The sequence below is a fragment of the Agrilus planipennis genome, unplaced genomic scaffold (genome assembly GCF_000699045.2).
Source record: "Agrilus planipennis isolate EAB-ADULT unplaced genomic scaffold, Apla_2.0 scaffold1, whole genome shotgun sequence".
In the NCBI taxonomy this organism is placed as follows: Eukaryota; Metazoa; Arthropoda; class Insecta; order Coleoptera; family Buprestidae; genus Agrilus; species Agrilus planipennis.
Window position 1 is genome coordinate 805880 of NW_020442466.1, and position 11414 is coordinate 817293.

The window sequence follows — 11414 nt, forward strand, 5'->3', positions numbered from 1 at the left end:
GTTTAATTTTTTATAATTATAATTTAGAGAATGAATAGTCGTGTCACAAAAGCTTATTTAATATTTTTTTACAGATTTATTACAGAAAATACTGTGGAAGAGAAAATAGTGGAAAGAGCAGAAATAAAGTTACGTTTAGATAAATTAGTTATCCAACAGGGTCGTTTAACTGATTCCAAATCTAGTACTTTGAATAAGGATGAAATGTTGAACATGATTAGGCACGGTGCCAACCACGTCTTTGCGTCTAAAGACTCTGAAATCACAGATGAAGATATTGACGTTATTTTAGAAAAAGGGGAAGCTAAGGTAAATTTTAGTCGTAATAATAATTTTAAAATCATCCATGTTAGAAAACTTATACCACCATAAAAAAATATAAATATTTAAATGTTTTAACATTTCAGACGGAAGAGTTAAATAAAAAATACGAGAAGCTTGGTGAGTCGTCTTTACGCAATTTCACAGTGGACACGCCCACCGAATCCGTCTATCAGTTCGAAGGTGAAGATTACCGTGAAAAACAGAAAACTCTTGGCATTGGTAATTGGATCGAGCCCCCAAAACGAGAAAGAAAAGCTAATTATGCCGTTGACGCTTATTTCCGTGAGGCATTGCGAGTATCAGAACCTAAAGCTCCTAAAGCACCCAGACCTCCAAAGCAGCCCATCGTTCAGGACTTCCAATTTTTTCCTCCCCGTCTGTTCGAACTTCTGGACCAAGAAATATACTATTACAGAAAAACTTTGGGTTATAAGGTGCCAAAAAACCCAGAACTTGGCCCAGAAGCCAGCAAACACCAGAAGGAGGAACAAAGGAAGATTGACGAATCTGAACCGCTGACTGAAGAAGAACAACAGGAAAAAGAAAGTCTTCTTACCCAGGGATTTACTAATTGGACGAAACGTGATTTTAATCAGTTTATAAAGGCGAATGAGAAATATGGACGTGACGATATCGAAAATATCGCGAAAGAAGTGGAAGGAAAGTCTCCTGAAGAAGTGATGGAATATTCTGCCGTATTTTGGGAACGGTGTCACGAACTTACCGACATTGATCGTATAATGGCACAAATAGAAAGGGGAGAAGCGAAGATTCAACGAAGAGCTAGTATAAAACGCGCTTTGGACGCAAAAATGGCAAGATATCGAGCCCCCTTTCATCAACTCAGGTATGTGCTAATATCTAAATCTCATTTTGCTTTAGTGAAATAATGTAGATTTAAAAAAGTTGTTTCACTGATTTGAGTTTTGAATCAACTTTAACTTGATAAATGTATTTATTAAATACACATTTATAAATTAAAAAGCATAGTTTTTTATTACCTTGTGTCAAAAAAGTATCTTCTTAATTAAAATAATAATTTAATTAATAGTTTCCAAGTAATATTTTTCTATCTGTTGTCAGGATTGCATATGGTACAAACAAAGGTAAAAATTATATGGAGGAGGAAGATAGATTTTTGGTTTGTATGTTACATAAACTTGGATTCGATCGTGAAAACGTTTACGAAGAACTAAGAGCAGCTGTAAGAGCATCGCCTCAGTTTAGATTCGATTGGTTTTTGAAGTCTCGTACTGCAATGGAACTGCAGAGGAGATGTAACACATTAATTACACTGATAGAAAGGGAAAACCAGGAGTTGGAAGAAAAGGAAAAAGCTGAAAGGAAAAAGAAAAATCCAAAATCTAACAATGTTACGGGAATTCCCAATCAGAGTTCGACAAAGGCAGCTCAAAAACGAAAAAATGACAATTCAAATGTCTCAGGTACTGAGAAAAAGAAAAAGAAGAAGTGAAATTTTCCTGCGTTTAGTTAACGAATTTTATAGAATTCTTTGTCTCTGGTATCAAAGGGCATTTCGTGATTCTCAACTTATTTAGTATGTACGTGCATTTTGTATTGTCCCAGTTTTTGTAGTACACATACTTTTAAGAATGATGTACCTTATTTAATAAACGTCTTATTTGTAATACATTTTGACAATTTTTTAGTTTAATTTTTAAAATTCCTTGTTTTGGGTATCCAACTAAATAGCTTTTATGACGAAAATGATTAAATAAAGTGAATTTGTGGCATACATATGATTAATAAACATTGCAATTCTATTCTGCCTCAAGAACAAAAATTAACAGTTTGTATGTTTTTCCTTCAAATCTATGTCATAGGTATCTTCATTTTTTAACATATAATTAAAAATATTTGCGTAAATTATTACAAACATTGTTAACTTTCCCATCGTAAATCAAGAAGTTGTATGTGGTTTGAAATAAAAAATTCTTCAGTGAATTAATCTTGTCGGTGTAATACAAATTCAATTATTATGATAAAATTTAATTTTGCCAATAACCCACAACAATTCAGTACAAGAACGTCGAAGAAAATAAAATTCTTGTATTGAATCCCATTATTGGTAAAATTAAATTTGAATTATTAAAAATGGAAAACTCATTGTGGTACTTTCTCTACACCCTTTTTGGTTGTCGTTCCTTTTAACAGTGAAATTAAAAATAGTTTTTTAATGTTTTCACCTGATACGAGAATGTATATTATAAACTGACAAATTTCAAATAGGTAGAAGTGGTGGTTGTTAAGATAATTAATTGTGACATATAGACAGATGGACGAAGATAAAGATTGCTCTAAAAAGTTAACTTGTCAAAAAACAAATGCGTTTAAGTTTCATACTTTAATCGTTTCTTATATGATCTAAGTTGGCTTTGCAAGAGTTGTGATCAGGTGACAACTACAGGCTACAGCACGAAGCCAGAACGTGAAGAGTTACGCCGAACTAGAGACGCACAACTAGTAATTGCGGAAAATAGTGAATAAAAATGTACAAAAAAGACTTAAGGGTGTGCATTATGTTCATACAAGTGTTTTTAATGTTGTAGTTCAAAAGTCGGTCTAATAAACCGTAAATAGATTGTTATTCAAAGCAAGCGTTACTTGTGGTGCAAAGCCGAAGCGACGCTATTGCGTATGCGCGAAACTAAGTATTTTATGTACCAAAGAAATACTCGTGGTTTCGTCACTTAGAGCAGTTTACAACATTGCATTTTTAATTTAATGTAAATAATCATTTTTTTAAAGTAAAAATTTCGTTAGTGCGCGTTTCGGTATCGCATTTCCGTTTTTTAGTGTGTTGCTCGAAATTGGTCTGCAAACTTGATCTTGGTGTTGCTGTTTTACTGTAAGTATCTATTTAATTTATTTCATTTATGACAACAAAATGTTGTTAAATTTATATTTAAAAAGTATTGAAATATGAAAACCACCATATAAAAAGTATAAAACTGAAGNATTGAGAAGAACAGTTATGGTTACCCATTTTGAGCTATAGCTAGGAGAACTATCAAGTATTCGATAGATGTATAACTAGACATTTTATTATTTACAAGGTGCCCAAAAATGCAGTTGACTTTTACTTCTTATAAATCACTTTTTTAAATAGAATCCATGTACTTGAAGTACTGATGAAGCAAGTTATCATTTACTTGATATCATTTCGATACATAATTTTCAATTTTCACGAATTACTTGGATATAGAGATTAAATAAAACAAACAGATGTGTAGGATTGAAGACAACTTGCTTTTTCCTCAGATAGAACAGACTGTTTCATTTAAAGAAATTGATTTTAAAGATGTTATAGTCCATGAAATTCAAAACACGTATTTCTTAATCAATGACAAACATTTCAATAAGATACAACAAAACCAAATGTTTTCAAAAAAATTAAAATATGTCATATAGAATGTGCCATATCAAAGAAAGTAGATTTTAGCACAGATTTCAAAAATGTTAAAACATATGAGATCTTTTGTTTCAGATGAGAATGTTGATAGCTTCTTCCGGAAGTTTCAAGAATGCGAAAATAGAGATAGCTGTTTTAATTGAACTTTATCTAAAACCCTTGATTCTAAATTTTCAATTAAATATTTGAAAGGGGAATCCATTAACTTTTAATGAACAAGTTAGACGAATCACCCTGCATAATTGTTATTACAGTATATTGGTAAAAGAATGTTGAACATAACATAAAAATTAAATTCCATTTTCATTTTTATTATGAAATAATTCTTAAATATAATAGGAATATATCGCTCTATGCAAATTTTTAAAAATTATGTACGCAGGTAACATTAATGAATATTCATTTTTATTAATTCACTTTCATTACATTTGAAATTTTTATAAGAAATGGAATATGTTTCGCCATCTCTAGGAAAAGCTTCTAACTATATCAGAACAATGGCGCTAACATTTAAATTTGAAAATAAACAAAATGCCACCTAATTAAAAACAAAATGAATACATTTACAGTTTAAAGTTATGAAATGGCAAACCGTAAATCCGTTTAAAGATGTCCGTATTTATTATTCTTAATTATTCTTCATTGTAGTTAAAATTGAGAAATGTACATAATCGCATCGTATTAGGGGTATTAAGTGTACAAACACTTTTTCTATACCAGACAATTATTCTATTAATAATCAATTACTGAATAAAACAATAGTATTTTGCAAACTTAAATAGTTGTGAATTTATGTACAATACCTTTGTGCTTCGTTCCTTGCTGTTATTGTAGAATAAAAACGACAGTAACATAGATAATAGATACACAAAGGGTAATTAAAGTTGTGGCAAGTTGTAACAATGTAGCAAGTGGCTATTATCAGCTTATGTAGCAAATACCTTGTTTGATATTCGATTTCACAAAACTATTTAGTATCACCTTGACCTATGTGTTCATACTACGTAAAAGTTAATCTTTTATTATGTAATTTTTAAAATATTTTAATATCAAGTTTAAAGCATAAGAAAATTTTTAGGTTATGCTTTTAAGAAAAGCAAGTCTGCAAATTTCAAGTTTTGTCAGTAAAAATTGTACAATAATGTCAGTAGAAACTGCGAAAAAAATTGCTGCCTACAAAGCTGTGGATACTTATGTTAAAAATAGACATGTAATTGGAATAGGTAGTGGTTCGACTGTTGTTTATGCTGTTGAGAGATTAGCTGAAAGGGTGCAGAATGAAAATTTGAACATTATTTGTATCCCTACTTCGTTCCAAGCTAAACAATTAATTGTAGCAAACAAATCTCGTTTTCAGGTAGAAAATGAAATGCATTTGAGTGATTTAGAAAACCATCCTGAAATCGATGTTTGCATTGATGGAGCAGATGAAGTGGACTGTCATCTTAATTTAATTAAAGGAGGCGGAGGTTGTCTCTTACAAGAGAAAATAATCGCTAGTTGCTCCAAGCAATTTATCGTCATAGCAGACTACAGAAAAAATTCAAGTTATTTAGGTGAACAGTATAAGAATGGGATACCGATTGAAGTTATACCTATGGCTTTTGTTCCTATTAAAAATAGGATTGAAAAAAGATTTGGAGGAAAACTAGAACTTCGAATGGCTATTGCTAAAGCTGGCCCAGTGGTTACCGATAATGGAAACTTCATACTTGATTGGATAAATTTTAAGCATAATCTTAAATGGGAGGATATAAATAGAGAAATTAAAATGATACCAGGAGTGGTTGAGACTGGGCTCTTTATTAAAATGGCAACAAAAGCTTATTTTGGTATGCAAGACGGAAGCGTGAAAGAGCAGGATCCTACACTTAATAATTCAAATTAAAAAACAACACACATTTTATTTTGTCAGACTGATATTTAGCTTAAGATTTTTAAGTTCCTTTTTGTGTTTATCTAAGTGTAGGTATATGTATAACCAAATGCTAATGTACAAAATATGTACTTAAAGACTTTTTAAATTAATGTAATTTTCTACGTTTCTTTTTTAATGTCAATTTTAAATCATAAGGGGTTTCAATATTCATTTTTAACTTATACAAATTGTTTGATCAATTTGAAATTGGTATGTTATGGTTTGTTCAATTTTAACTATGATAAGTTTGTTTTTACTCAAATAAGACGTTTTAGTTTGTTAAATTAAGCATATTTGTTAGCGAATAACATCTGAATTGTAACGAATTAAACTACATGGATAAATAAATACATTTGAAATACAATTAAAACTTTTATTTAGTAAGAAGTGCATTTTAAATATAACAAATCTCAAAAACATATGATATTAACTTGGATTATGGTAATTACATTAATCTTTCTTAAAGAAAATTGAAATTGTGCCTAGTATGCATATATTGTTTTAGTGCTTAAAACATGTATTTAATAAAATTGTGCAAGTAATACTTTAAACAACTATTATTTATGAGTATAATTATATTTACAAAGGATACATTACAATGGAATGACTAGAGCAATGTTACATCTAAAAGATCTTGCTATAAAAAAATTTTTTTTGTGAAGAGCAAAATTCACAAAACAAATTCGCAGCCTTCATATTCAAACCTTTATATTTGAACTTCATTTGAAAGAAATTACACATATAAAACTACTGAAAGAATTACAATCTGAACTATAGATTTTATGAAACTTTTCCAGTAGCATTATTCATGTAATCTCCTTTATTATGTAATATGTTTCAATGTCCTTAAAAGTAACAGAGTTTAAACCTGAAACACACCACAAATACTACAGAAATGTATTTCATGTATGCCTGAAAAATGAAAAATGTATTATTAAAAAAGTATGATAATGAAATTTATCTTTGGCATTAGTACAAGCTGGTTTTCTTCATGATGCGCAGAAATTCATCCTGGCTTATTTCACCATCTCCATCCCTATCAGCTTCATCAATCATTTCCTGAAGTTCTTCATCAGTGAGATTTTCCCCAAGTTCTGCAGCAACTCGTTTGAGATTCTTGAAACTTATTTTTCCTATAATTAAGTAGTTGTTAGTAATCAAATGTTTTCCCAATAATTTAAATATCCTACCAGTGTCATCATCATCAAACAAACGAAAAGCTTTCATAATTTCTTCTTTAGAATCCTTCTCTGCCATTTTAACCGACATTAAATACAAAAAATCGTCAAAAGACAACTTTCCAGTACCTTCTTTATCAACTTCAGCAATCATTGCTTTTATTTCTTCTTTCTTTGGTTCAAATCCTAAAGCTCGAATTGCAACTTTTAATTCTTTGGAATCAATGGTTCCAACTCCTTCAATGTCAAACAAGTCAAAAGCTTCTTTTATATCATTCTTTTGCTGTTCATTTAATTCGAATTTGGGTCCATCTTTCTTTTTACGAGTAGCACCTCCTGTAGCCATAATAACTTTAAATGGGTTCAAATGTAACTTTTAATCACTTTGCGACTTTTAAGAACTGTCAATCAATACTAGTTTCAAAAAATATCCAGGTTTAATTTCCTAGGAAACCAGCCAGTTAATTAATTTCTTTCGTTTGTCTTCAACTGTATAGGCTTTATGTCTAACTTTACCTCTATTTCAACATAACTTCTTTGCTGTAGAGGTGTTGTTTGGTTAATTAGTATAACAAATTTAATTTATAATATAATAATAATTTATAATTGGGCTTATTACTAAACTTAATGTTCATTAAAGAACATGAAAAAGATAGGTTATAACAATTTAAAACAAGTTTAAAACCTTGTCTATGGTTAAAACGTTAATGTCACTTATTCCCATAGCCATAGATAAGATTTTGATCACAATTTTAGATTCTTTCAATTACCTTCACTTTCTTATAGTTAAATTACGAAGATACAAATTAATGACATGTAATATTGTATAATAAGAACGGAAATTGCTATATTGCAATACAGTTAATGATAAATTCCAGAAACAGTATGTTTATTATAATTAACTTTAAAACTTTGATAAACTTCTGAATAAGTAAATTTCAGAACACAGCCTATCATTAAATCCTCTCCCGCCTATACTGTAGCGGCATGTTACTGTCAATCTTGTTGTGGAAATTTTGTGTAATGTAAGGTATTTTAATACAATTTTTGAGGACAGTTTAATTAAAACGATTGACAAATTAACATGGAAACTGCCAAACCCGAAGAAACGCCTGATACAGGCGAAAATTCAGTAAGTAATACTAAGTATCTTTGTAATTTTGTTAGGTCTATTTACCATTGTTAAGCAAGGGGGATTTTACAAGTAAATTATTTTCTTTCAGAATGCATCTTCCTCTGATACTCTTTCGAGTAGAGGTAAAATCGAAGATTTTGAGACAAAATTGGAATTGGATAGAGGAAAAAGGTTTGATTATCTGCTTAAACAAACGGAAATATTTTCCCATTTTATGATCCAACCTACAAAAACAGCAAAACCGAAGACAGGTCGGCCAAAAAAGGTCAAAGAAGAGCCTGCAGGAGCTGGGGAGTAAGTAATACTTTTTTATTTCCCGTTTTTATCACGTAGTTTATGTATTTTTGATGATATGTGTTTAAGGTTAAATTTTTGAAGTCTATTTTTGTTGTTGATAGTGTGCCTTTAATTTATTTATAGCCATCGTCATCGAAAAACAGAGCAAGAAGAAGATGAAGAGTTACTGGCAGAGACAAATGTTAAAACTAAACCAACTGTTCGTTTTGAATGTTCACCTCATTACATAAAAAATGGTGAAATGCGTGACTATCAAATCCGTGGTTTAAATTGGATGATTTCATTGTATGAAAATGGCATTAATGGCATTTTGGCAGATGAGATGGGTTTGGGCAAAACACTACAAACTATATCATTGCTGGGATTTATGAAACATTATAAGAGCATTCCAGGGCCTCATATTGTTGTTGTACCCAAATCAACTCTAGCAAATTGGATGGCAGAGTTCCAGAAATGGTGCCCTAGCTTAAGAGCAGTGTGTCTTATTGGAGATCAGGAAACAAGAGTAAGTTATTTTTAATTGTGTTTTATATTTTTTATCAATTTGTAGTGGTCTTACAACTCTCCTCTATTTATACCGCTACATTCCTCTACATACTGAGCTGTTAACTCCAAAGTTTATAAATATTTCATTCAACAGAATTCTTTCATTCGGGATGTGATGATGCCAGGAGAATGGGATGTTTGTGTGACATCTTACGAAATGGTTATAAAGGAGAAGTCTGTTTTCAAAAAGTTCAATTGGCGCTATCTGGTTATTGATGAGGCTCATAGGATCAAAAATGAAAAATCAAAACTATCAGAAATCTTAAGAGAATTTAAAACTACAAATCGCTTACTTTTAACTGGTACACCACTTCAAAACAATCTTCACGAATTGTGGTCACTACTTAACTTCTTGCTGCCTGATGTATTTAATTCTTCTGACGATTTTGATGCATGGTTTAATACAAACCAGTGTCTTGGAGACAATGCGCTTATAGAGCGATTGCACGCAGTATTAAAACCGTTCCTATTAAGACGTTTAAAGTCTGAGGTAGAGAAACGCCTGAAACCAAAAAAAGAACTGAAAGTATACATTGGACTTAGTAAGATGCAAAGAGAATGGTATACCAAGGTTCTCATGAAGGACATTGATGTTGTAAACGGTGCTGGAAAAATAGAAAAGATGAGACTGCAAAATATCCTTATGCAGCTTAGAAAATGTACAAATCATCCATACCTATTTGATGGAGCTGAACCAGGTCCACCTTATACTACAGATGAGCACTTGGTTTATAATTGTGGTAAAATGGTTATTTTGGATAAATTGTTGCCTAGATTGCAAGAACAAGGATCCAGAGTGCTTATTTTTTCTCAAATGACAAGGATGCTGGATATTTTGGAAGACTACTGTTTGTGGAGATGTTACCAGGTAAACAGAAAAAAAAAATATTTTTGTTATTACGTGTTTAATCAAAAATTTAGAATTTAAACGATATTTGCATTTGTAGTATTGTCGTTTAGATGGTCAAACACCCCATGAAGACAGACAAAGGCAGATCAACGAATACAACGAACCTGGCAGTTCTAAATTCGTTTTTATGTTATCAACAAGAGCTGGTGGTCTTGGTATTAATTTGGCTACTGCAGATGTGGTAATCATTTATGATTCAGACTGGAATCCTCAGATGGATTTACAAGCCATGGATAGGGCTCACAGAATAGGGCAAAAGAAACAAGTTAGGGTGTTTAGGTAACTTTCTTAATAGTTTAATTTTTTATAATTATAATTTAGAGAATGAATAGTCGTGTCACAAAAGCTTATTTAATATTTTTTTACAGATTTATTACAGAAAATACTGTGGAAGAGAAAATAGTGGAAAGAGCAGAAATAAAGTTACGTTTAGATAAATTAGTTATCCAACAGGGTCGTTTAACTGATTCCAAATCTAGTACTTTGAATAAGGATGAAATGTTGAACATGATTAGGCACGGTGCCAACCACGTCTTTGCGTCTAAAGACTCTGAAATCACAGATGAAGATATTGACGTTATTTTAGAAAAAGGGGAAGCTAAGGTAAATTTTAGTCGTAATAATAATTTTAAAATCATCCATGTTAGAAAACTTATACCACCATAAAAAAATATAAATATTTAAATGTTTTAACATTTCAGACGGAAGAGTTAAATAAAAAATACGAGAAGCTTGGTGAGTCGTCTTTACGCAATTTCACAGTGGACACGCCCACCGAATCCGTCTATCAGTTCGAAGGTGAAGATTACCGTGAAAAACAGAAAACTCTTGGCATTGGTAATTGGATCGAGCCCCCAAAACGAGAAAGAAAAGCTAATTATGCCGTTGACGCTTATTTCCGTGAGGCATTGCGAGTATCAGAACCTAAAGCTCCTAAAGCACCCAGACCTCCAAAGCAGCCCATCGTTCAGGACTTCCAATTTTTTCCTCCCCGTCTGTTCGAACTTCTGGACCAAGAAATATACTATTACAGAAAAACTTTGGGTTATAAGGTGCCAAAAAACCCAGAACTTGGCCCAGAAGCCAGCAAACACCAGAAGGAGGAACAAAGGAAGATTGACGAATCTGAACCGCTGACTGAAGAAGAACAACAGGAAAAAGAAAGTCTTCTTACCCAGGGATTTACTAATTGGACGAAACGTGATTTTAATCAGTTTATAAAGGCGAATGAGAAATATGGACGTGACGATATCGAAAATATCGCGAAAGAAGTGGAAGGAAAGTCTCCTGAAGAAGTGATGGAATATTCTGCCGTATTTTGGGAACGGTGTCACGAACTTACCGACATTGATCGTATAATGGCACAAATAGAAAGGGGAGAAGCGAAGATTCAACGAAGAGCTAGTATAAAACGCGCTTTGGACGCAAAAATGGCAAGATATCGAGCCCCCTTTCATCAACTCAGGTATGTGCTAATATCTAAATCTCATTTTGCTTTAGTGAAATAATGTAGATTTAAAAAAGTTGTTTCACTGATTTGAGTTTTGAATCAACTTTAACTTGATAAATGTATTTATTAAATACACATTTATAAATTAAAAAGCATAGTTTTTTATTACCTTGTGTCAAAAAAGTATCTTCTTAATTAAAATAATAATTTAATTAATAGTTTC

The 11414-nt window shown here is 31.5% G+C and overlaps 5 protein-coding genes across 7 annotated transcripts in view; 3 read left to right on the forward strand and 2 right to left on the reverse strand.

Annotated features, from left to right (window-relative positions):
• Positions 1–4647, reverse strand: part of LOC108733496 (raffinose invertase) — a 13633-nt gene extending 8986 nt beyond the window's left edge. The window contains exon 1 of the mRNA XM_018464678.1: positions 4561–4647. The gene's annotated coding sequence lies outside the window, so the exon portion shown is untranslated. The remainder of the gene's footprint in view (positions 1–4560) is intronic.
• Positions 70–1977, forward strand: LOC112906645 (chromatin-remodeling complex ATPase chain Iswi-like). The gene is made up of 3 exons (XM_025981181.1): positions 70–309; positions 408–1171; positions 1408–1977. The coding sequence occupies exons 1-3, from the start codon at positions 205–207 to the stop codon at positions 1796–1798; spliced, it is 1260 nt and encodes a 419-aa protein (XP_025836966.1). The 5' UTR covers positions 70–204; the 3' UTR covers positions 1799–1977.
• LOC108733540 (ribose-5-phosphate isomerase) lies at positions 4573–6039 on the forward strand. 2 transcript variants are annotated; one of them, XM_018464726.2, is made up of 2 exons: positions 4573–4783; positions 4836–6039. In XM_018464726.2, exon 2 carries the CDS (start codon positions 4839–4841, stop codon positions 5643–5645), a length of 807 nt encoding a protein of 268 aa, XP_018320228.1. In that variant the 5' UTR covers positions 4573–4783; positions 4836–4838; the 3' UTR covers positions 5646–6039. The 2 variants fall into 2 exon arrangements, with proteins under 2 accessions (XP_018320228.1, XP_018320236.1); XM_018464734.1 differs by lacking the exon at positions 4573–4783 and having other exon boundaries at positions 4790–6039.
• LOC108733554 (caltractin-like) lies at positions 6035–7539 on the reverse strand. 2 transcript variants are annotated; one of them, XM_018464745.2, is made up of 3 exons: positions 6866–7539; positions 6652–6808; positions 6035–6587 (listed from the first exon to the last, which is right to left on the reverse strand). In XM_018464745.2, the coding sequence occupies exons 1-3, from the start codon at positions 7197–7199 to the stop codon at positions 6578–6580; spliced, it is 501 nt and encodes a 166-aa protein (XP_018320247.1). In that variant the 5' UTR covers positions 7200–7539; the 3' UTR covers positions 6035–6577. The 2 variants fall into 2 exon arrangements, with proteins under 2 accessions (XP_018320247.1, XP_018320254.1); XM_018464752.2 differs by having other exon boundaries at positions 6035–6808; positions 6866–7537.
• A 263-nt stretch (positions 7540–7802) lies between these two features.
• On the forward strand, positions 7803–11274 carry LOC108733474 (chromatin-remodeling complex ATPase chain Iswi). Its single transcript, XM_025981180.1, has 7 exons — positions 7803–7985; positions 8077–8282; positions 8409–8790; positions 8926–9699; positions 9779–10020; positions 10110–10344; positions 10443–11274. Exons 1-7 carry the CDS (start codon positions 7938–7940, stop codon positions 11247–11249), a joined length of 2694 nt encoding a protein of 897 aa, XP_025836965.1. The 5' UTR covers positions 7803–7937; the 3' UTR covers positions 11250–11274.
• The last annotated feature ends 140 nt before the right edge of the window (positions 11275–11414 follow it).